This window comes from Panthera uncia (assembly GCF_023721935.1).
Source record: "Panthera uncia isolate 11264 chromosome D3 unlocalized genomic scaffold, Puncia_PCG_1.0 HiC_scaffold_8, whole genome shotgun sequence".
NCBI lineage: Eukaryota > Metazoa > Chordata > Mammalia > Carnivora > Felidae > Panthera > Panthera uncia.
Window position 1 is genome coordinate 67,634,122 of NW_026057586.1, and position 23,946 is coordinate 67,658,067.

General features: G+C 58.5%; 1 protein-coding gene across 1 annotated transcript in view; it reads right to left on the minus strand.

Moving 5' to 3' along the window:
• Positions 1-344: 344 nt before the first annotated feature.
• Positions 345-23,946, minus strand: part of TTC28 (tetratricopeptide repeat domain 28) — a 622,119-nt gene continuing 598,517 nt past the window's right edge. Inside the window, exons 15-22 of the mRNA XM_049619809.1 lie at positions 18,339-18,518; positions 15,436-16,156; positions 13,198-13,322; positions 10,574-10,805; positions 9,926-10,002; positions 7,470-7,599; positions 4,145-4,252; positions 345-2,970 (exon numbers count right to left, since the gene is read on the minus strand). Of these exons, the coding sequence (XP_049475766.1) occupies positions 1,337-2,970; positions 4,145-4,252; positions 7,470-7,599; positions 9,926-10,002; positions 10,574-10,805; positions 13,198-13,322; positions 15,436-16,156; positions 18,339-18,518 (3,207 nt within the window). The 3' untranslated portion in view covers positions 345-1,336. The remainder of the gene's footprint in view (positions 2,971-4,144; positions 4,253-7,469; positions 7,600-9,925; positions 10,003-10,573; positions 10,806-13,197; positions 13,323-15,435; positions 16,157-18,338; positions 18,519-23,946) is intronic.

A 23,946-nucleotide genomic window follows, 5' to 3' on the forward strand; every position in this document is an offset into this window, starting at 1 on the left:
AACCTGGGCGTAAGGTCACGGCTGTAGGAGATGCCTACCCTGTTTGTTCAGGACAACACTTTCAGGAATATCTATGTCCCTGCTCAGCAACCATTTGGATGTAAATCCCAGCAAAAGCCGCCCCCCCCCCCCACCCGCCCCGGCTTCTTAGGCCGTGGACATAGTCCAGCGTGGTCCCCGCTACGACGAGGGTGCCACTCACAGACATGGGGTGCTGGGGCTGCGGGAGCCCGGGAACAGCTCTAGATGGGAGAGGTGGCAGAGGCCTGGAGTTGGGAAAAGAGAATAAAATTAAAGCAGCTGCCAAAGGGAATAGGAGCTGGAAGTTCCATTCTGGTTAAATCTAGTTAGCTTTTTTTTTTTTTTTTTTTTTTTTTTTTTTTTTTGCTTACAAGGAAACTGAATAATTTCAACCTCCCCCCTCCCCCGCAAACTTGATAATTACTCACTGATGACTATTCAAAATTTGACATTTTAAAAAATTTGAGCTTTTTAAAAATAACAGCTATAAATGCAAAGTACTATCGGTAATAAAACCAAGTTGTTTATCCACGTACAAAAAAGGTCAATAATGTTTTCAAAGCACAAAGTTGCATTTTAAATCACAATTGCATAGTTCTAAAATGCCTGGAGAAGAGAGTTACATAAAATTTTTTAGAAAATTCAAGTTTGGTTGACAGTGGGGCCCCAAGGACGTTTGTGGAGTTCAGGACGGAAGTGCTGTTGGACAGTGAGTTTATTGCATTGCTACTGTGATGTTACGCGATCACTCGATCAGAATTGCTACAGTTTAATTACAAATCATTGGCATTTTAAAAACCATTCTGTTTTTGGCTAATACCACACTTTCATGTAGAATTCAACTTAGATTTTATATATCCCTCCCCCAACCAGCACCTGAAAGCCTTAAAAAAAAGCTCTATTTGTATTTGTGTATAAAAGGTACTGCATATATGCCTCTTAGCAAAATATGTGCTCCCTTTCCTCTCCCCACCCGGAACCATGACCGTTTTGTAAAAAAAATCCTGTTGAAGAGTCACATCAGAGATGAGAAGCAGGGAGTTCAAGGTAAACATTGGGTGAAGCATGTAGAAGATTCCATGAGCCTCCGGTACCGACACCACGGAAGTTCTGGCTTGTGGTGGCTCTGGCCCAGGATGGCCGCCGGCCGCGTGGATGGGGGCGCGGGGGGTGCGGCGGCGGCCCACGCCCCGAGGGAGCACCCAACGAGACGTGGCTGGTGGGGCCCCCGCGCTCAGAGTGCGGGCGTGGGCCCGTGAGCGTGCGCCTGTCTCCGCGGCTGCTGCAGCCCGAGCCCGCGGCTGTGAGACGCGCTCTAGCATTTGGAGGAGGGGAAGAATCTCCCCGGGGACAGAAACTTGTAGCCGTTGCCAGAGGGAAGTCTGAAAGGGCGGGCGGGAGCCGGTGCGGGCGGGCCGGCGGGCAGGGGCAGCGTGCCCAGTGCCGTGGTCTCCGTGCGCCAGTGGCCGTTGGGAGGCGCCTTTTGTGGCGTTTCTCCAGGCTGCTGCATGGACAGTTCCTTAAGCTCCAGCTTGTCCACTCCTTCCTCCTTCTTGTTGTGCCGAGGAGACAAATTTAGGAGACTGAGGACGTCTCTTTTGGAAGTCATCGTCCCAGGGGGGCCCCGGAATATTTTCACTGGTCCCGCGGAATGCTGGGGTGCGCTCTGCCAGAACATCTTCAGGTTGTGCACGGCCTGCACCTTCTCGTCGATGGCTGCCATCTTCAGTTTGTCTATGTCGGGGGCGTCGGCGGGACTGGAGCGGGCAGAACCGGCCGAAGAGTAGGAGAGGGCCGGGGACGGCGCGCTCCCGGCAGGAGACTGATGGCCGGAGCTGGGGGACACGTTCCTCGGCGACTTGGAAATGTGAGCGCTGTAAGGAGAGCTGGGGTACTTGAGTTTAAAGAGAGGCTGGTCGGGGAGGGAGGTGTGGGAGTCCGCGCCGGGCGACGGCCGACCCCCGTGCTGGCTCGGGCTGTCTTTGACGGACGCCTCCGAGCTGGTGGGGCTGCTGTACCCTGAGCTCACCTTGGGGAGGGACGAGCTTCTGGCTGGGGGCTTTGGTTTAGCAGCGACCGGTGACGGCTGACCCTTGGGGTGCGAGAGGGGAGGCCTGCTGAACGCGCTGGTCTCTGACGCCCTGAAGACGGCCCCGCCGTTGGGCCCGGGGCCGCTGCCGTCCTCCGGGTGACTGTTCTTGCTGCCCTGGCCGCCGCCCCTCTGCAGCCGCTCTACCGCGATGAGATGACTTTGCGTCTCCTCTAGAATTTTCTGGGCCAACTCTTGTGGATCGAGCTTTGGGTTGCTCTCTTCTTGGGATTTCACGGTGCTGTCGGTTTCTGTGCTCGACTGGTCCGATTCTCCCGTGTCTGAACTTGCTAGTTTTCCAACCTTTTGGAAGGGAGAGTTGGGGCTGGGAATCAGAGTCATTTTAACCGGAGAGTTGGGTGTGCTCACGCTGCCCTTGGAGCTTACCGAAACCTTCACGCCCCCGGCCGTCCCCACTCGCGACTGCTTGTGATCGGGCGAGAAGCGCAGCTTCCGGTTTTCCGGGTAGGCCGCCAACGGCTCGGTGCTGATGATGGAGAAGCCCTCGTATTCTTCCTCATCTTTGCCGCCCGCAGGGCGGGTCTGGGGGGACAGCTGGCCCCGAGGCAGGGTGGACCGCTGTGGGTAGGCGTTCTTGGACCGGTCGTAGTCCTGCCGGCTGCGGGGGCCCCCGCCTTCCGACCCCGCCTCGGGCTTGGAGACGAAGCTCATGGAGGAGGCGATGGAGCTCAGGCTGTACACGGAGATGGCGTCCGAGGCGATGCTGTCCGCACCGGTGGGGGAGAAGGGCGGGTGCTGGTAGCTCAGGGGCAAGGCATTGGAGACGGACTGGGCCGAGGCCAGAGACTCCAGGGAGGACGAGCTGTCGAGGCTGAGGCGCTTGGGCAGCTCGGTAGAATCTGAGACAAGACATAAGTGCCCAGAGGGCAGTTAGAATTCTCTGTGGCTTCGATGTTTTTTTCAAGGTCACAAGCATCCCCTTACGCGCAGGAGCTAGCTGGGGGCTGTGTATGTGCTGCGTGCACACAATCTGAATTTACCCCGGAATCCTGGGGAACGAGGTCCCGCCGGGAAGGGTAAGTGTCGTGGCTCGTGCTCCGAGCGGGGCCTGTGGGCCGTCTGTGCTGCCCCCTGTCCTGAACCCACAGCCACTACCTTCTGGATTCCAGCAGCCCCCTCAGGGTCATTTACACTCTCTCTCTGCGTTGCCTTTCCTCCTCCCCCTTCCCCTAGCCCCTTCTTCCCCCCGCCCCCAGCCCCCTCCACTCGAACCTCTGCCCTCCCTCGTTCCTGTAAACGTCACCAGCAGCATCCATGCTGCCAAACCCACTGTTCACTGCCCAGGTTCACAGTTGGTCGCTCCCTGCCCTCACTGACCACTCCTTCCCGGGACCTCCTCGTCTTTGCAAACTGTGAACCCCAGAGTGATCACAGGACACAGTCCTCTCCCCGCCGACCTCTCCCTGAACTTCAGACTCCTGTAACCAGCCGTCGGCACAGGTGTCTAACGGCCATTTCAGAACTGAACGTGTCCAAGACGGAACTCAGGCCCGTTCCTCCTGCCACTTCTAAGGTCTCAGCAAAAGGTGGCGTTTGTTCCCCCAAACAAGGTATTGCCTGCGACCCTCCCTTCCTGTGACGTACACCCTTCAGCAGATCCCGTTGATTCTGCCTTCAGACCAGGGCCAGCATCCTTGCCAGCATCCGGTCTTTGAGTGGCAGCCAGCACCACCCTCTGAGCGTGGCAGGCAGGCAGAGTGCCCCCAGGGGACTGAAAGCTGCCTCCAGCATGAATGACCGGGACCCGCCCCTCCCTAAGTCAGCGGCTGCCACCCCGTCTCGTCCCATCCTCTGCGTGTCATCTTCACCGCGCTAGGCGACACCTTGTCTCTACCACGCGTTGTGATCATGAGTTGGTGTGTTGACCGCCTTTGGACAGTTCCGAACACTTATGCCAAAACTACATGTTCACTTTTCCTTCCCTTCCCAAGATGCAGCCAGGCTGGCACGGGCGTCTGCACCCCGGGCACGCGGGGGGCGGCATGGAGGGGGCGGCGGGGGAGAGGCGCTTACCGAAGAGCGCGAGCAGAGACTGCAGGGCAAAGTGCACGGTTCGCCGGTTGGCTTGTTTCCCAGTTTTCAGGATTACTTCCTCCTGACCCACTTCACAGAGATCGAACCCTAGGGGAGCAAAGAATGTAAACATCTGCTTCCGTAGGGAAGAGTCCACGTCTGGAAAAGGCTGAGAGCCGTTGGGGCTCCTTGGACGGTCTCACGGGAAGCCCTGCGGGCCCCTCAGCAAGCGCCCAGCCTGGGGCGGCCCCGGGTGCAGGTGCGGGTCCCACCCCTCCCGAGTGCAGAGTGTGCACCTGGAGGCCTGGCTCCCTCCCTCCTGCCCGTCCTGGAGCACTGGCAGCTTTCCCGCCCTCAGCTGTGTTCCCGAGAGCCCCTGGTCCCAATCAGTCGGGCTCATTCCTTCCAAGAACCGATGCACTTAAAAAAGACTTGAAGAGGGACAAAAACCGGCCACTCCATTCGGCCCGGGGTCCAACACTTAAAGCTGGTGCCCGGGAAGGTGGAGGCTTCTTAAGGGCAGGGACGGTGTCTTCACACGTGCTCAGCGTCTGCCACCAAGGGCGTGGAAACGAGCGGCGCCTGACGACGGAGCGTCTGCTTTCTGAGCCGAGCCACCCCACTGGGACTGCGCTCTGTTTGTTCTGCCGAAGTCCAGGGGGACCGCTCCCTGACACCAACGGCTCTACTGAGACGTGGAGCGGGCACAGCAAAGGGCAGGAGCCGCCCGAGCAGGAGGCGAGCTACCGAGCTGCCACCAGCGCACGGAGACTTATTAGAGACCTCGCAAAGGCACCCGGCGCACTTCTCCCTGGGAGGCGCACGGGAAGAAGGAGCCAAACGCAGACGCCGTGGCCAAAGGCTGTGTGCACAGACAGGATGTAGGGCCCGCGGAGCCCTCGGCACCCAACGTCCGCGTCCGGCCTCCCGCAGCAGATCACTGAGCGCCGCCTGCAACCGCGGAAGCACTTGGTGCCGACGGCCCAGGGGGCAGGCACCTGTGATCCCGGGCCCTTCCCTCCTCTGACGTATAATCTGCCGTAGCCTGCATGCTGTGTTCACCAAAGCAGAAGGGTGTCTACGTTTTCATTCTTACTCCAGGGTTCTGATACGGGTCTGGCGCTAATTCCTGTGGGAATTTGGTTCACTCGAGGAGCTACCTCGGCCTTCCGGTTGCTCTGAGACATCTTCCCCTCTGGACTCAGAAATAAACAGTCCCTGGAAGCAGTAGGAAGGTCTCCGAGAACTCAGCATTTCAGGGCGAATAACCAATTCATATTAAATGTAAGATTTTGCTTAGAAACCTCTACTTTTAGCAGAACGATGTGACTTGGTTCCTCCGACAGCACTGAAGTAAATAGCCAACAGCCCTGTGATGGGTTGTGATGGCTCCTGCTGGGTGCTGAGGGCTGGAAAGAGGGCACCCGGTGCCTCAGAGCCCTCAAGAGTGAGGGAGTCACTTGTCCAGATGCCCAGCCTGCACAGACTTTTCCTCCTCCGGTCCCAGTCCAGGCACACTGGGTCGCCCCTTGAATATCAGTGGATTTGGAAAGTGCCAGGAAGTAGGAAATTACCCACAATTCCCAACACCGAGGAGAGCTAACAATCCACTTGGAAATATCCAGTTCACCAGTGAGGAGGGCTGGCTGTCAGACCCACACTGAAGGGAGGAGGTGTGGGCCCTGCATGAGGAAGACAGCTTTTCCTTTATAAAGAAAGGTCTTGGCTCCGTCTTCCCTCACCTGGGTCCTGTGTCACTGCTCCAGGGACAGGCCTGTCCTAGAGGTCAAATGAAATTCCTCCTGAGTGTGGACCTGGCTAACTGCTACTGACTATATTTACTTAGATATTAATTTGCTATGTTTATACCAAGAAGACTGTGCTTTAAGTCCACAGAAAGAGTACAAATCATAAAGGATGTCAGAGCATTGACTTATAGAGATTCAGAGTCCCTATGGGGCTTTGGGGGTTCCCCCATTAAAAGCAAACGGAGCCAGGGGCGCCTGGGTGGCTCAGTCGGTTAAGTGTCCGACTCTTGATTTTGGCTTAGGTCATGATCTCACCCTTTGTGAGATCGAGCCCTGCGTCGGGCTCTGTGCTGAGAGCATGGAGCCTGCTTGGGATTCTGTCTCTCCCTCTCTCTCTCAAAATAAATAAACATTAAAAAAATAATAATTAAAAAACAAAAAAGCAAATGGAGCCAGCCCTAAGTTGAGGAGGGCCGGGAAAGGTCACCTGCAAAATGGGTTATAAATGAGGCCTTATGCTGAATATCCAGGTTTCACAAGCAGAAGAAAACTGCCTAAGGACTGGCTGCTCTGCCACGTCGGATGGCCTGGTCTCCGTGACAGTGACTTGAAGCTGTGTCATCCTCCGGAACCCCCACTCCTTCAGGTTCAGACAAAGGCCTTCCCGTGGCCTCGTGGCCTCATCTGTCCCTGTGCCTCCTGCACCAGCATGGATGCCTCACACATATGCTCACCGACGGCTCTTCCCTCTGCCTGGGTCTTTCCCCCTGAAGACACCCCCCTGCCTCCCTGCCTCCTACCCCTGCAGCCATCGCTAGGACCCTAATGCTTCTGCCTGTGACCTAAGGTGCTCCCCTTAGGCCAAGTGTCTACCATATCTGCCCACCAGGCTGACAACTCTAGGAGCGCACGGTCCTCTGCTCAGTGCTGCACCCCCAGAGCCTAGCACCTTGCCTCACAGGACCCAGGCGTTCGCAGAGAAGCTGGTGGAGGGAATGGCTCCCGGACAAATCACACAGGCACTTAAGTGGGACAGGAGAGCAGCCTACAGCCTCTTGTGGTTTTCGTATCCAGAAACACATCTAGTAAAGGAGCAATGATGTCAAGCTGCCTCAGCCATGTTTCAGTGTCACAAAAGGAACAGAAAGCGTCTGGGTGCACAAAAATCCTGGTGCGTGCAGTTCTAGGTCCCCAGCACCAAATCTAACAAATCTAACGGAGTTTCAACAGTAGGATAGAGACCGACCCTAAAACCCTTATTTTGTGACTTTGTTTTCTTTAGCTTTTAATCATGGCTTGATCCCCAATGGTGCTGAAAGCTAGCGCGTTTAGATTAAGATGACGCCTAGAAATGAGAGATGAGACCAAAAGGTAGGTAGGGGAGATGGAACCAGGCTGGAGGGCCGTTTGGAAACTGGGCTAAAGTGCTGGAATCTTTGAACCATCTTTACATAACAAAACAGCTAAGAAAACACAAAGATCCCTAAGAATCTACCAGCCTTCCCCAATAGAAACTGGGAGAAACAGGGTTTTGAAAAACGAGAGTGAAGACGTGGGCGAAGGGTGCCCCGTCCTACCTAGAGCCGCCAGGAACTCATGACAGCCCGGGAGCCGCCACAGCTGGACGCTGATGGACACCTGGATGGGGGCCGAGGCGAAGTCCTGCTCCTTCTCGCCCGCCTGCAGCTGAACCAGCACCTGGTGGAGCTGAGGGACAAGAACAGGTGAGCCCTGCGCCTTCCCAGCGCCTCTGTCCCCTCCAGCCCGCCTACGATTTGTCCCCTGTATCACTTCTGCGTCACCTGGTGCTGTCATCCCTAATGACCTCACACGTGCCCAGCACTGGAAGTTCCTTGTATGGCACCTCACGCCTACCGTCTTGGCTCCTCTGGGGAGGCTCAGGGGAGGGGGGGGGTCACAGGTCAGGGCAGACGCACCTCTTCCCTCTGTGCACTGATGCTGGGGTTCGGGGGCTAGAAGAGGGGTGGGTTGTAGGACTGGCCGGCCCCCTCGTTAGTCTTTATTAGAACCCTCTTGATGATCTCGAGTTACATGGTGAAGGTATGTTCTAGAGCCTTAGTGCTCACAGAAGAACCCACACGACCCATTCGAGTGCCCGTGGCGACTCGGGTCAGGGTCACTCAAAGTCACTTCCTCCCCTGCTGTTCTGGTGGAGCTTGAGAGGTCAAATCAAGAACACAAGAAGGGTGGAGCAGGAAAGGGGGAGCCAGAGCAGAGGAAGAGGGCAGTCGCGTGAGGTGGTGGCCAGCGGCCGGGGTCAGCCCAGCCCGGGGCGCGCGTGGGCAGGTGCACGGGGCTCCCACAGCACGTGCGCCTGAGCTCACAGCGGGCCCAGGGGACGCGGGGGTGGCGGGTGCAGGGGCTCACCTGACAACAGTTGCTACTTAAAGTAGTTACTCACCATTCCAACCATATTTTTAACAGCCTTCGGCCAGCAGATTATAAGAAAAAGAAAGAAAAAGAGAGAGAAAGAAGAGAGTTTAGACTCAAGCACAGGTTGTTATGCAACACGAGCTGCTTACTGCTTTAGGAAGCGCCACACCAGGCCCGCGGCTCTGACCGGGAGGGGAGAGGAGCGAGAGTCAGCAGGGACACACAGGAAAACAAACAGCCACACCAGGCCAGACGCGGTCAGGGGTAGCCAGGCCCTGCCCTTCCTTGCCAGGAGAGGAGCAGGGCAGGCAGGACTCGGGTGGGAGGCGGGGGGGGGGGGTGCACAGGCCATGTATAGGCCACTCTAGAAACGTCCGTGGTTCCAGAGTGACTCAAGAAATATCCACCGTCTGCCGGCCATGGGGGGGCAGTCCCGGACATGGTGCCTGGGGCCCAGCGGGATAGGAGGCAGAAAGTCCCTGTGATGCCACCCAAAGCAAGAAATCAAGCAGCTGGGTTTTGGGACTCAGCCTTGCCCTGCAGATGTAATTCTAGAATTCTCTTTCTTGTAGAGCACAGGCTTCCAGCCCTCCTGGGTTCAGGACGTTCTAGAAGTGCCTTCCTGATTCTCTCCGACAAGGAGATGTAACACGCTTACTGCAGAGCGAGCAGGAACTAAAGAAGGGGCCATGTCATTGAGCTACGGTGTTCCAGATCTGGGCTGGAAACAACCCCAGGTAGGTGGGGGGCTCCAGGCACTCAGATTTTCAGAGGTTAATCCTAGACAGAACAGCTTTATTTCTGCACAGAAACATTAACATTTAACATGAAAGCTGATAAATAATATATATTGTTTTTTCAAATTATTACACTACAAGATGACCAGAGACAACTGTCCTGTGTAATTCATGGTCGCTATACCATCTGGAAGCCCTCCCACACACAGCGGTCACCCTGGGGTTCACCATGTCACTTCTTCCCCTTGTTCCAGACCCTCACTGGCAGTAGGAAGGTCAGGAGCTCTGAGGCCAAGTTGGGAAGGGCCTACATGATACTGAGAGTTAGACTCTTCCTGATTGCTGAATTAGATCTACGTTCCCTTCAAAGAAAGCACATTTTTAAAAACCTGCTAACCAATATCTTGCATTAGAGTTGACTTTGTGTTCACGGCCGTGGCTACTTTGTTTCAGGCAGGGTTCGTACTCTGATCTGGACACCTGTAGTGGACCTGGCAGGCTAGCCCTACACCTGCTGGCTGAGGGAATGTGGCTCTAACACTTGTCAGCAGAAAAAGCTGGCGGTCGGGGATGACAAGGTGCAGGAGGCCACTGAATAGTTCAGGAAATGGCCTGAGGCTGCAGGGGACAGGGGCCCCTTAGGCATCCTCTGATGCCTTACTGCTCTCGGAACCCAGTGCCCAGAGAGGACAGCACAAGCATCTGCCCCCTGTGCATGCACATGCCTGGGGGGCCGTTTCACCCCCAGCCCTCGCCTTTTCTTTCTAATCCCAAAGGCTGAAAAAAGCAAAAGACAGTGTTGTGTTACTTGCAGATTCCTATTTAGGGCCAAATCACCCCGTCTTTCCAGCTTGGCACAGCCCTCAGGCCTGGGCTCAGCCGCCCTAGCTAGCTCAACTCACCCGGCTGATGAGTTGCTCGCCAGTCTCCGAGGCAGTGATGAGCTTGCAGAGGGCTTGGAGGGCAGGGTTGGGCAGACCTAAACCAAGAAGAAGGTGCGTGTTACCCAGAAGAGCCTCTGCACTCATAGCCCTCCCCAGGCTAAGAGCCTGAGACGCTCTGCGTCGGTGACATTTTAAAAAGAGTGGGATAGCCAGGCATGTGGGTCTATGTCTGACTTAAGAAAGGAGAGAAGGGGCTCAGAGAAAGGCCAGTCCTGCCCCTGCTGCAATCCTCCAGGTGTGTGGTCACGTTCCTGGGATCCCAGCCCTGGCTCAGGCAGCATCACCTCCTCTGAGTGATACACAAAAGTCAGCTCTGAGCGCCTGCAGCCTGCTTGATGCTGGGGTTTGGCCACACAGCTCTGTCAGATCCGAAGCTGCCAAGGAAATATTAAGGCAGCTACTGTCTGCCCAGCCTTCCTCCGTGTGACTCCAGGAAGAGGCAGAGCCAGGGCCGTGCCCTGCTGGGGCAGAGAATGCTTTGCTATTTCAGATCTCCTCCACGTGAGGAGAGGTCTGTATCTGCGACCCTGCCATGTTTTGGGACACTTGCTCCTTTCCAGCTGTGAGAGCCAGCATCCCTATGAATGCAGGGACCGTGAGGCTCACCCAGCAGGGACTGGATCGTGCTGCTGCAATGCTGGAGCCGGTCGCCCGGGTCGGAGGTCGGGAAGAAGACCGCTGCGGGCAGGCCGCTGGCAGGGGGGTCCAGCCGGAAGCCCACGGCGGTGAGGAGGGCCTGCCAGCCGGGGATGCCGCCCACTTTGTTCTCCACGCTCTGCTGGGACGTGTACATGGCGTTGCGCTGCCCGTTCTGGATGCGCTGCAGGGACTTCTCCACCTGCAAGGGCGAGGGGGAGTGAAGGGCCACTCCGGGCAGGGGCAGGGGCCAGCCCCGGTTTCTCTCCCGGTGGCTCTGGGGACACACAAAGCCTAAGGTGTGAAGCCAGTACGCGGCTGCCTGCTGCCCCCTGGGTGCCCAGGCCTGGGGATCCTGACACTGCAGCAGCGGCCCGGCTTCTCGCAGGGGAGGGCACGAAGGGAAAGAAGGTTCCGGTCCATGCCAGCGAGGGCCAGGAGACTCGGAAGAATTCTGGCCCCTCCCAAGCCCACTCTTCTGCTCCCGGCTCTCCCCCACAGACACTCAAATGACTCATCTAAAACCCGCTCTCAGGGCTGCCTCAAACCGTGTAGCGGTGCCCCATCACTAGGACAAACCTTCAGGCCCCCGAACCCTCTTCGCTGGCCCACACACCTCGCACACAGCAAGTGGTCCCCATCGCGGGGCTCTGGCTGGCGGCGCCCTTCTTCCCCGTGCCCGACTCCCCCTTCATCCCTCGGCAGTGACCTCTAGAACCTATGCCTCCCCTTCTACCTCAGGTCCCCCTCCCACCTGCCAGGGCCAAAGCCATGCCTGGCACACGCTGGGCTCAGTGTGTCCAGTCACTAGTGAGTCCGCTCTCCCCGTGAGCACCTCCCACAGCCTCTGGCCTCCCTGCAGGTTTCTCTCCTTAGGGGAAAGCTCCGTCCCTCCGGAGATCCCATGTGCCCTGGGGCACGTGTGCCATCACTGGAGGGGCAGAAGAGCCGTCCAGGATGTCACTTGAGAATTTTCTCACAGTACGACCCTGGGATGCTGGGAACTGACCTCACAGGCAGGACAGGAGTGTTCCTGGGCAGGACAACCAGCTGGCTGGCTGGCACGCCTTGGAGACATGCTGCCCACTGGGGCCCGGGGGGCACCCAGGGTAGTTAGGAGGCAAGGGCTGGTGAACTTGACCCATGGCCCCTGTACTCACCCTGGGAAACGAAGCCAAGAAAGAAGAGACAGCCCTTAAATGTGCCTGAGGGGCCGCAGGGCTGAGTGGGGAGTGGAGAGACCTGGCTCTGGCTCCAAGCCTGGTCTGGGAGAAGAAAGCCAAAGGGGTAGAGAGAGCACTTCGGTTCTCTCAGAAAAGCAGCTTGGGGGCCGCAGCAAGGAAGGAGGGGACTCGGGGGGTGGGGGTGGGGGGGGCGACGGGGCCGGAGAGGGTCCTAAGCTGAGCAGCCGAATCACTCTGTGCGGTTTCCAGGCACAGGTCCGAATCAGCCGGGAGAGTCTCCCCAAATTCTCAGAGCAGTGAGCTCAGCTACCCTGGAGCAGGCGGTGTGGGCTGCCTCAAGTCTGGCCCGTGGGCCGCCTGGGGTTTGCAGGTGACCTCCTTCCTACCTGGCCACACACTGATGTCAGGCAGACCCTGAGCTCAGGAAACGTACAGGACCGACCTACCACCAGGATCGCACTGAGCGCCCCCGCCCGGGCCCCGGGCCCATGGGGGCAGTAAGCGTGCCCAGCTGAGTGGATGTGCCCACCGGAACCCGGCCCCCAAAGTAAGCTCCCTGCTCAAAGCCCCCAGCCTGCTCCCAGGGCCCGTGTGGATCCCAGGGCCCCACGTCCTCTGTCTCTCGAGCTCGGACAGAGCCATGGCGTGTGCACCTCTGTCCTCCGGGGTGGCAGCGGGCAGCTGTTTGCATCGGGTCTGGAAAGAGCGTGGATGTGGCATGGACTGTCCACCCACGTGGACCCCCCGGGCTGGGGCGGGGCCGGTCTTCCCTGCGCAGAGCTCCATGGAGGCTGACGGTTCTAAATTGTTAGAAGCCGCCTTCCAGGTTACCAAGTGGGAGAGCGGAAGGGATGTTGTGTCACTGCTTCTTGGCCCGATGTGTAACTTTTAAATGTGTGGACGCTGATGTGGAGCCTCTGTCTATACCCTTGCGCCGGCCCCACAGAGGCTGGGATTGGCCAAATGCAGGGTCAGCGCTGGACTCTTCCTCCAACCAAATTTCAGGGAAGGCCCGTGCCGTTTGACTCTAAAATACCACCTCTCAGCCACTAGGACCCTACTGTGTTCCAGCTACTCACCTGTTCTCTAATCCTCCCGATGACCTTGAAAAATTCAAAGTTTTATCCCCCCTTCCGGATGAGGAAACTGAGGCTCAGCGAGCCAGGCGAGTTGCCCAAGGCCACATGGCCCAGAAGCAGCCGCGACGTGGGCCCCAGGACCTTGGCAAAGACTGCCACAGCCGTGCCCGGGACACGTGTCGTGCCTGCCGCTCGACCAATTGGCTCAACCCGTGGACGTCTGGGGACGGTGCCCCCTCCACCTGCTCGTGTCCCCCGGTGCCAGGGAAACGCCACAGTCTCCCCTCCTCTCGAGGGCGTCTGCCCCCGGGAGCCTGGGTGAGGCGCTTACCAGGTGCAGCAGCACTCGCAGGGCGTCCCGTGCGCGCTCCGGGTGCTGGAGGATCTCCGTGAGGGCCTGGCCGATGAGCGACGAGGGGCTGTTGAGCTTAACGTCGCTCCCGATGAGCAGGAACCCTGCGGAGAACCAAGGAGGGTGTCTCTGAGCCCGCCCTCACCTCGGTACCTCACAGCCGCCGGGCCAAGAGGGGCCCGCACGGCAAAGCGGAAGGACGGATGGCGGGGATGTCTAACTCACCGGGGGACCCTAAGGTGCCTTTCTGGCCCCTCCCTTTTAGGAACTGATACTGTTTCGCTGCTCGGGGAGCGTTGGGCACTCGGGGAAGTACCTCCGTCCTCCTGCTGCACAGGAAGTGAGGGCAGGAAGAGGCCATGGGGGTCCCTGGGCTGACAGGCCGGGCCCCCGGGGCCCCTTCCCTGGCTTGGTCACCATCCCTAGGAACACCGGAGACACCCCTGTGTCTGTCTGGAACATGTCCGGGGACGGGGCCACCAGCCGCGGGGCAGGAGGCACCCTTCTCTAGCCGAAGGAACGAGCAGGCAGCCGGGGCGGGGGGACCCACGCAGTGCCTGGGGGAGGGACGGAGGGGTCTCCTCGAGCCACCAAGCAAGCTGAGGGCCAAGCTGCCCCCAGATAATGGAGAAAAGGGGATTTCCAAGGGCACGAAGGAGGCAGGGCTGTTTTTAAGGTGAGCAGGGCAGCACCATTCAGACACCGCTGTCCCCAGCACTGAGCGGTGACTTGTGTGTTGTCTGTCGCTAAAACAAGGACAAAGATGCCACATCCATAAACACGTTGGGAAGATGGGGGGGGGATCCCCCAGAGAGGCGCAGGGTCCCGTCAGGAAGAAGCGCCAAGCACAGGGGCCCAAGCCCCTCTGACTGTGGGGAGCACACAGAAGCAGACGTCAGTGCCGCCAGCCGTCATGGGGCTGCCGCCATCGGCCCTGCTTGCCGCGGCTCCCGGTGGGGAAGCAGTTGAACAGCACAGCCCGGCCCCCGGCCCTCCCCCCGCGGAACAGCCGCTGCCAGAAGGTTTGTCTTCAGCTGCATGAGGAAACGGTAGCTTCTGTCCTGTTCCTTCCGGACACCTTTTAGGAAAACGCTACGGCTGTGCCGCTGCATGAAGCAAGCAAACGTTTCCATTTCTGAACAACACGGCTTGGTGGCCGGGCACCACCGCTGGCCCTCGCCGCTGCCGGGTCCGCCTCGGGCCTCCCCTCCTTTGCAAGATGGCGCCACCCCTGTCGGCAGACGCAAACCCGACTTATTTGGAGAGGAAGGGTGAGGCGAAAGCCATCTTGTTCCCGGTTTTTAAACGTATACGTGGATTAAAACGAAATATAAATGTTTGAAAGGGGTGTGTTTGCCATTTCTGTTTCTCGAGACTAAGACACTCTGTTTATGGGTCGGTCCCATTGCTACGGCACTGATGGGAACTTGGCCTTTGCTCTGGAGCATCCTGGGAGGTGCAGGGGCCGCCCCTGAGAGACAGCCACAGGCTGACACATCGTGGGGTGCGCCAGCGACGTGGCCCTTGCTGGGTGAGGCTGGGGGGCGGGGCGGACTCTTGGTGCTGGCAGTCTGCCAGGGAGGGCTTCCCACACGGGAGGGTCCCCAGGTCAGCCCCTGTCCCACCTGTGACCACACGTCACAGACGACACTGTCCCCTCACTCCCAGACCTCCGAGCCCATGGCAGGTCCGCCCAGAGCACGTGCTGTCGTAGCACACGTGTCACAGACACTGAACCCGCCCCCTCCCCAGACGGTCCACACACGGACGAGCCAGTTCTCACCCTCTTGTGACCAGTGAGGGCGCTGAGCTCCAGGAAGGGTGAGGCTCGGGTCACAGAGCCCAGGCGTGGGGCTAGGTCAAGCCCAGGTCTCCCAATGACCAAACCCAGGGTCCTTCTACCACACGGCTCTTTCCTACAGTCCCTCAAGGGACTTCACGCGAAGGTGCCATAAAATGGGTCGTCCAGCATACACGTACGTCTCAGGAAAGGTCGACCCTCATGCTCCAATGGCAAACTATTCTGCGGCTCCCTCGTCAAAAAGACCACCTTAACACCATGGGGGTAAATGACCGACTTGGCAGAAGGCCAGAGTCTCCGCAAACACTGCCCTCTCCCTGCGCCTCCTCGGGGCCCCGCGCTGCCCTCCTCAAACCCAGCGGGGGGCTGGCCGTGAGGACCGAGCCCCGGGGTCCACCAGCGGCCCGTGCTCCTACCTGCCCAGTTGGATGGGTGCGAGAAGGCCTTGCTGCTCTGCACCGCCTTCATGGCCTCCCCCAGGGCAGCGCTGGCTTTCAGGCCGTTCAGCAGGGACGAGTAGAGGGCGTGGAGAAACATCTTGGAAGCGGCCACAGGCACGGGCCACAGGGACACGAGGACACACTGCGCGCCGGCAGCCAGGAAGGCCCGCGTCAGCGCGACGACCCCGTCCGCCGTGACCTTGCTGTGGGACTCCTGAGAGGAGCCGAGGACCACCAGCTTCACGGGAAGCCGCAGGTCCAGGACGTCGGCGGCCGTGAGCAGCAGCTCCTGCAGGGGCGGGCAGTCTGAGATGCTGTCCCCGTCGCTGGCATCGTCCTGCACCCGCAGGGACTCGGGGATCGTGTAAGGGTGGCCGAAGGAGCTCTTGCCGCCGGCCGGGTTGCCGTCAGCGCCGGGGGTGAGGACCAAGGCCGACAGTTTCCAAGAGATGTGGGTGGCGAAGTGGACGCACTCGGCCTGGGTCAGGGCGCTCATGACCCTCTCCTTGGTGGCCACGCTGCCCACCAGGGGCTGGCAGCCCAGCAGCTCTGACACCATGTAGGCTTCCTCCTCAGCCGACGGCATCGGCCCCCACAGCCACCTGTCCATCACCGCCGGCGGGAGCTTGGGGTTACCGACCACGGCCGCCATGGACGTGGAGCTGGAGGACGTGGGCGGGTTCTTCCTCAGGTGAGACTAGGGAGGGAAGACAGACCAGCGGGCCACCCGTCAGACGGTGGCCCGCTGCCCCAGCGGCGGCAGCCGGCTCGGCCGCAGGCTTCCGGGCAGTGCAGGGCTGGGCCTAGCTCGGCTGCACCTGTTCTCCCACTGACCTCGTTCGCTCAAACGTTCCACACCTTTTAGACCCGGGTGCTCATCTCACGGAGAATCACACGGCGATTCTCCATGTGACAAGCTCTCGACAGTTGGGACCGAACGGGAGAAAGGGCCTCTCCCGTTTGTGAAGCCCTGGGGGCCCAGGGGCAGGAGGTGAGGGCATGTGGTACCTGCCTGCGTCACGCGTCTCACTCCCGCAGACCTCCCTGCGGGCCCTGAAATAAGGGGGACACTCATTCCCGAGGAGTCAGGGCTCTGGGAGTGACCAAAGGCAAGTCAGTCTCGGCGGAGCCAGAGCTAACTTAACACACTCTGTACTGGAGAGATCACGGCTGGCCTCTGCTCCCTGTGCTGCAAAATAGAAACATCACTGAATTATAAAATCGCACAAGGGCGCCTGGGTGGCTCGGTCGGTTGGGCGTCTGACTTCGGCTCAGGTCATGATCTCACTGTCTGTGAGTTCGAGCCCCGCGTCGGGAGCTGTGCTGACAGCTCGGAGCCTGGAGCCTGTTTCGGATTCTGTGTCTCCCTCTCTCTCTGCCCCTCCCCTGTTCATGCTTTGTCTCTCTCTGTCTCAAAAATAAATAAACGTTAAAAAAATTTAAAAAAAATAAAATAAAATCGCACAAAGTCCAGCGAAGTTCTGGTTGCCCCCCAGAGGTGCCTTTCAATGCTGTGGGGGGAAACATCAAGTATCAAGTTATTTCAGAATAACTTGCTGGTGGCTCCACTAGGTGGATACCTCGGACTCGGCAGGAGAAGCGCCTGCCGGGCGTCGGGCAGGAGACGGGCCTCTCCCTCTTCCTGGCTACAGTGGCAAACAGCCAGCTCACTGTTGTCATCAGCACGAAGCTCTCTCAACACGGGCCGCCTCTGCCCCTCAGGGTGCCTCTGGCAGCAGGTGCAGCGAGAGGCCCTCCGTGCGGGACAGTGTCCAACGGGGCCAGCTCCCTTCGCATCTGGGGTTCAGAGTCAGCCACGGCCACACAAAATACTCAGAGGAAATAATTTCTTTCACTTCGAACTAATTCTGTTCCATGAGAAGGTTACAATCCAGCCACCGAAAACGGTCAAACAACTAAGGTTTCCCAAGCCCCGCGAGGCAGAAGCTGACCTGGTTTGAACCATGTCAATGACCAAGGTCAACAGGGGCGAAGGCAGATCCCAAGGGGGCTGTCCACACCCAGGGTATGGGGTTTGGGTTCCTAAACGAGCCACCTTCTCCCACTAGGAGGGGCCCCGTCTGAGCCGGCTCTGTGGGGCTCCGAGAGCGCCGGCACTTGAGGCCATTTTCAAGTTTGAAGACTGGGCAGGGCAGCTGGGCCGCCAGAGTGCGTGCCCGGCGGGTCGGGGGCCGTGAGGGTCTGCGGGTTTGGAGAAGGGGAAGAGGATCGGGGTTGGCTGGAAGGCTCTCCAATCAGGCGGACGGGCCGAGGGTGGCTGTGGGGTGAGACCCATGACTCTGTGGATGGCCTACTGTCGCCCTCTTGATTTTTGTGGACATCGCTTCTCACACTGACTCTTGTGCGGAATGAGACCCAAATCCCTGTCTGTCCCCTGAAAGCCACCTCGTTTGTGCTCAGTTCTTTCGTTGGCCTGTGAGACCCATTTCCACTTGACGGTAATCTCATGTGTCCGCCAGCCCTGTCTGCGGCCCCTCCGCCGTGGGCAGACTCAGCGCCCGGTCAGCATGAGGTCGGGGGCGCCGGGGGAAACCACATTCCTCAGATACTCAGCCTGGTCTCGGGCCTGACCCGGTGCCTCCGAGTAGCTCCCAACCTTGATGTCACGGCAAAGACATCTGGAGAAAAATGACACACATCACGGCTTCCTGGGACAGCAAAGGACGGTCAGGGGTCAGGAGGGCTGCCCCCCGACCTCTGGACGGATCTACTCCCAGGCCAACCTACCGGGCCGCAAACGACAAAATTAACATTGTGAAGGTATCACACCCTAACCCCCAGGAGCCCAGGCTGGCCAGGAAGACCGTCCTCCGGGCGCCCACCCCACCGCGAGGCACCGCGGCGGGCGCGAGGCTTACCTTGGCCTGCGGGCTGAGGGAGCGGATGGACGGCACGGCGATGAGGGCGAAGCGCTCGTACAGGTACTCGTTGGAGGAGCTTCCCTTCAGGAGGGCGAAGGGGATGAGGTAGAGCTCCCCCTCCAGGACCAGGACCAGCTGCCGGTGCCGGCCCACGGGGCCGCTGGAGTGCATCAGGCCCTGTCGGGAAGCGTGGACACCTGAGCCGGGGCCCGGCAGGTGGGGACCTGCCTGCACCGGGCGTTGCCGAGCCACGTACACGGATGTACCCAGGAAGCACCGGGCAGGCCCAAAGCGTCCATGTGGGGAGCGTGGGTGGTGGCTTGGGGCGCTGCCCACGGGAGCACCACCCCGTGGAGGCTTCTGTCCGCCTCACGGGCCCCACCCAAGGGGGAGGTTGGGAGCCAGTCCTGTGTTTTATTTTATTTTTAGAGAGTGTATGCGAGTGGGGGAAGGGCAGAGGGAGAGAGAGAGAATCTCAAACTGAACGCAGAGTCCGACGCGGGGCTCAATCCCATGACCCTGGGATCATGACCTGAGCCGAAATTAAGAGGCGGACACTCAACTGACTGAGACACCCAGGCGCCCCAGGGGGCCGGTCTTTTTAAGTCGGCAGGGCAGGGTGAGAGACCAGGTCACCTGTCAAGGAGGGGAGTGTCCCACGAAGACCAGGACTGGCCCCAGTAGGTCTATGGGAGGCAGGGAATTGTTCCAGAAAGAGCCCTGTGAGTCATTTACCACCGAGGGCCAGGCCAGAGGATGCCACATTGGTCCGGAAACCCTAAGAGCAGTGTAGGCGTGATTCCTCTGTGACACCGTTACTGGGCCCAGGCTGAGTGTGAACAGAGACGAAGCCAAGGCCGCTGCCACACAAGGGGACGCCACCCGGAGCGTACCCGGGGAGAAGACTGAGCGAGAGCACGGGGCGTCTGGCTGCCGGCCTGGCCCTGGCCCTGGCTCTGGGACAGTCACAGCCAGACGCCCGTCACCCCCACCCCCGCTGGCCTGTGCCCTGCAGGAGTGAATGTGCGCGCCTAATCCGTCTGACGTGCTGCTGTGGGCGCTCGACCGAGGCTGCAGAAGGCACTCAGCTAACCCAAAGTGACATGTGCCCGGCGGGACATTCAGTCCGTACACACCCCCTGTGGCTCTTTCACTTTTTAAAAATTCTAGATGCATCGAAAGAAAGCAGAGATAAAAACTATTAGGCCAATTTGCTTGCTGTTCACTTTAAGAGCTATTGCCCAAGAAGGGGTAAGGAATCACTGTATAACCCAGGGAGGAGGAAGTGGGCTGCGTCACACTGTGTGATGAATTTCTGGGTGGGCCCAGGGAGGCGAGGAGGGCTGGGTGTCTGAGGGCTTGGGAGTCCCCTGGGCCTGGTGGGAGTCCCCACCCACCGTGGCCATGCTGAGGGCCCCCTGGCCCTGCAGGTGGAGGCAGCCCCGGGAAGCTGCCCTGGATGGCAGTGCCCCGACCTTGCTGATGGGTCAGCAGCCTTACCAGAGACAACCACTCACTGCTCAGCGGGGGCCTCCCTGCCCAACATGTGGGCAATGTGGGGGCTTGGGCTACTGCCATGTGCAAAACCGGGCCCACTCTCGGCTGGTCCAGGGTCACCAGGCATTTGGTGGATGAGATACAGGCCCCACCCTCAGAGACCCTCTTGGGACTCCAGCTGCCGGGGGCCCAAGCCCCCGATAAGTCTCTGCTGGCTGTCACCCCATAGGTCCCTGGCTTCCCCGGGACCCACACCACTCTCGGATAAGCCCCCGGTCACGACAGCACGCACACGCGGGAATCAGAATGAACAGAGGGGTCCTGGGCCAGTGAGAGCTGTAATGCCGAGGCTGGAGGCCATTCAGAGAGGCGTCACTGGAAGGGTCTTTGTGCGGACTCTGTGAACTCTCCCTGCAAGACCTTATCGGGGGCCCCAGCCTAAACGTGGGTGATGTCATGTCCCCGAAGGCAGCATGGGTGTCTTCTCTGACAATAAATTCTGATCTCTACGAGGGGCAGTCAGCGTCATGTGGCCCTGCTATTGGGAGTCATTCTCCCTCACCAGGTGACAGCTTCTCCATCAGCCAGGAAGACTGTGGACTGGGGGGAAGCCAGAGAAGTTAGGAGTCCGGGCCTGCTCGCAAGCTTACAACGGTGTACTCAGAAAATGTACCTAAGAATCCCTTACTGAACGAGGTGGTATTAAATATGACATCACCACAGAAGCCTAAAATGTCAGCCCCAGAGGGTGGTGGTGCCCACCCAGGACATGACAAGGGCCCTGCCAGGAGGCCGCCCTGGCTGGTGAGGGCTGGGGAGGGCCTGGCCTGGGCAGAGGAGGCCCGTGAGGTCAGCAGAGAACAAGGCTGGGGAAAGATGTGGAAGGCAGGCTGGGGAGGGCCCCGCCCGAGGAAAGCACGGCTCATGTCGGCTATAAGCACCTGCCATACATTCTCTGCTGAGGAGCCTCCGATGAATGTGCAGAGGTAGGCCTGCGTCACAGGGGATGGGGCTGTGCATGCTAATGCAGATGAGGAGACAGCACGGAGAAAACGGGACAGAAGACTTGCCGGGACTTGGTGAAGAGTGACCTCGGTCGTGAGGAGAGGGAAGTCTCTGGAATTGTAGCCTGGAGATGGGGACAGTTTTCTCTGAATGGACTGCGTCTGGGTCTGATACAGAGGTCTGGGTTCTCCTGGAATGGTGCCTCGTGGCTGGTACTGAGCTGCACATGCGCACAGTCCTGGGTGGGGGCCCTGAATGGGACCCCTGTCCAGACAGTGTGGAAGGAGGCAGGCGACAGCAGCACCGGCTTGTGGGCAGACAGGCCCCACAGCAGACTGACAGCTCCAGTTAAAAGATACGGGGAACGGACTGAACGTGTTGGAAAAGATGCCCTGGAAACTGTCTTCTGAATTTTCTGCCTCCAAGGATACACGTGCACTGCCTTTTTACCAAAAGATTAGCTATAATCCAATGTGAACTTGAAAATGGAAAATAAAGTGATGTCTCTATCCAAATTACATATCATCTATTAGATGGAAAAAGGAAAGACAATTCAAAGAAAGGCTCCTCTGTGCCTCCGAATGTCAGTCTAGAAAGGGTATTTGCTGGCTTCTTAAGAGTCCTGGGCTTGTAAGATAACGGGATCAGCATCAGCCCCACACCAGCAACTAATACATTCCAACAAATTCCAGCAAAGACTCAGACTTTCTGACTTCTGAAGTGTCTAGAAATGGATCTTTTGAAATAGCATAAGATAAGAAGGCCAGGGGTGCTAAAACCTGTCTACTCCCCCAGTGACCTTGCCCATCCCAGTGTGTGCCAGGCCCAGGATGGAAAAGGGAGAGACCGAGTGCCCCAAAAGGCAGGCCTGGCAATGAGTGGACTCAGGCTAAGCTCAGTCTTTGCGGGGGGGGGGGGGGGGGGGTTTCTTTTTTGGGGGGGGGGGGGGGGGGCCCGCGGGGGGGGGGGGGGGGGGGGGGGGACTATTCCTTTAGACAGGGCAGGCAGTGGGCACCCTGGAGGTGGGTGTGGGCGGCTGTTAGATTCTCAGCTCCTGGCACCTTGTCAACACCTGCCCTGTGACTGGGTTCCTGAAGCCAGGTCTCCTGTGGAGGAAGCTCGCTGCCGAGCTTTCTCAGGGGAAGGCACGGAGGGCCAATGCCAAGGGAAGGCCTAGGTCAGCAGTAGGTGCAGGGACGTGCAGTGGAGCCCAGGACGTGTCTGTTAAGGACCCTGCAGTCTTGGTCTGGCGATAACCTTCCCACAGCCCTTTCCACATGAAAACCAGGTCCCGGGGACCCTGTGCACTCAGCAGGCCCCCTGCCCCGGCAGGCGCCTGGACTCTCACTGCATACCCTTGCCAACTGGAAGCCGACTGTCTGCCCGCCTGCTCCCACGCAGAGATGGCCTTTGCTTGCCAGCAGCTCAAGACGTGCTCCAGCCCGGCCAAACCAGCGGTCTGTTACCCAGTGGGCTGAACCACACCTTCCCTGGTGTCCACCTTTTCTTGGGTAAACTCCATGATGTCTGTGTCCTGGCTTCTGGCTTAAGAGCTATGTGCTGCATGCAGGTCACCAGGGTTCGGAGGATCTGCCTGCACCCTCCATGTACAGGCAGCTTCGTTGTCACTAGAGGACACAGGAAGCCCCTCAGAGTGCCACAGCATCACAGGCCAGAGGAATAAACACCCCTGATCCCGGGTCCGTGAGTTTTCAGGCAGATTCGATTTGGGATAAAATGGACTTTACTGTTTACAAGGATTCCAGAAGCAAGAACTGCTTGGAATCTGGCCACTACAGAGCTGTGTTACAGGCTTGGGATTTTCTTCCTGACTCATCTTTTTGCTCAAGTGAATTGATCAGACCTTTTTAAGGTAGGGAAGCCTCTTCCGTGATGTTTCTGGGAGATCCCGGCATCAGGGAAGGCTGCACACGGTCTCAGCAAATATCACAAACCTGTTGGAAGTAATGCTCAGACCATGACTAAAATCTATAGACTGTACACACTGCAATCCAACAAGAAAAGCAGGAGTACGGGTCAACCCCTTCGACTATATTCTTTGGCCAGACAACAAACCACTGGTTTGCCTGAAGAACCAAATTAAGGGAGGGGTTCGGAATTTAGGTCCTGGGGAAAAGTGACCATCCTCCAGCCAGAGCCGGAAGGGTCTGCCGGCCAGGAGTGTTCAGCTCCAGCTAAATCAGCCAGAGGGGCTGTGCAAGCCGCAGGGGCCTTGGACAAAATTGGCCTTCTCTTTCTCGACAGACCTGGTAACAATGAGCCCTCGTGCCCTCAGGGGCAGGAACCTGCCAGGAGAGGCTGAGACAGCCGCTGTGGAACATCCACTCGAACAGAGCCAGAACCCAGCATTGGCCCAGGTGGGAACAGCACTCACCTCGTGGGAGCCTGCTCTCCCCGCCGGTTTTGGTGCCCCAGAAACCAAATGGAGCTAGCTTATTGCCTCCATTTTTCCTTCTCCTAATCAGTTGTAGAAATGTTTGCTGTCCTCGTTTGAGTATTACTGCAGATGTCTCACTCAGAAATCCATTAGACAGGCTGGTGGTGGGGCGGGCAGCCCTGAGCATGCCAGTCTCAAGGACCTCATCTTCCACTCCGTAGTCTGGAGTGTAGGTCTGATTGTTTCTAGGGACAAATACTCCCTGGCCATCTCCAAACCCTCAATCTATGTACAAAACAGGCACCCAGGTGGTTGTCTCCTGGGGCATTGCTCTGGGGTAAACTGGTTTATCAGGCTACTGGATTTTGCAAGAGTCCTCTTCCCCAGAGCAATAATTCAAGGCACAACCCAGGCAGAGCTGAGCTGCGCACCCCCCCCCCCCGCCCCCACCGCACCTTGCAGACATTGATGAGAGGTCTCAGATGCTTCCCAGAGATCTGGTGCTCAGGAAGGCAGTTTCCCAACCTAACAGACCTGAACTGCAAGTTTTAAGCACGTTTCTGGGGATCCTGAAACAGGTAAGCCCACGTCAACAGGCAGGCCAGGAATACTTTTCCTTCTTATCCTGGTCATTCACTCTTTCAGTCTGTCCTACAACCTTGGTTTTACGACTGTAAATATAGGAAACGGGGAATTTCGATAAAT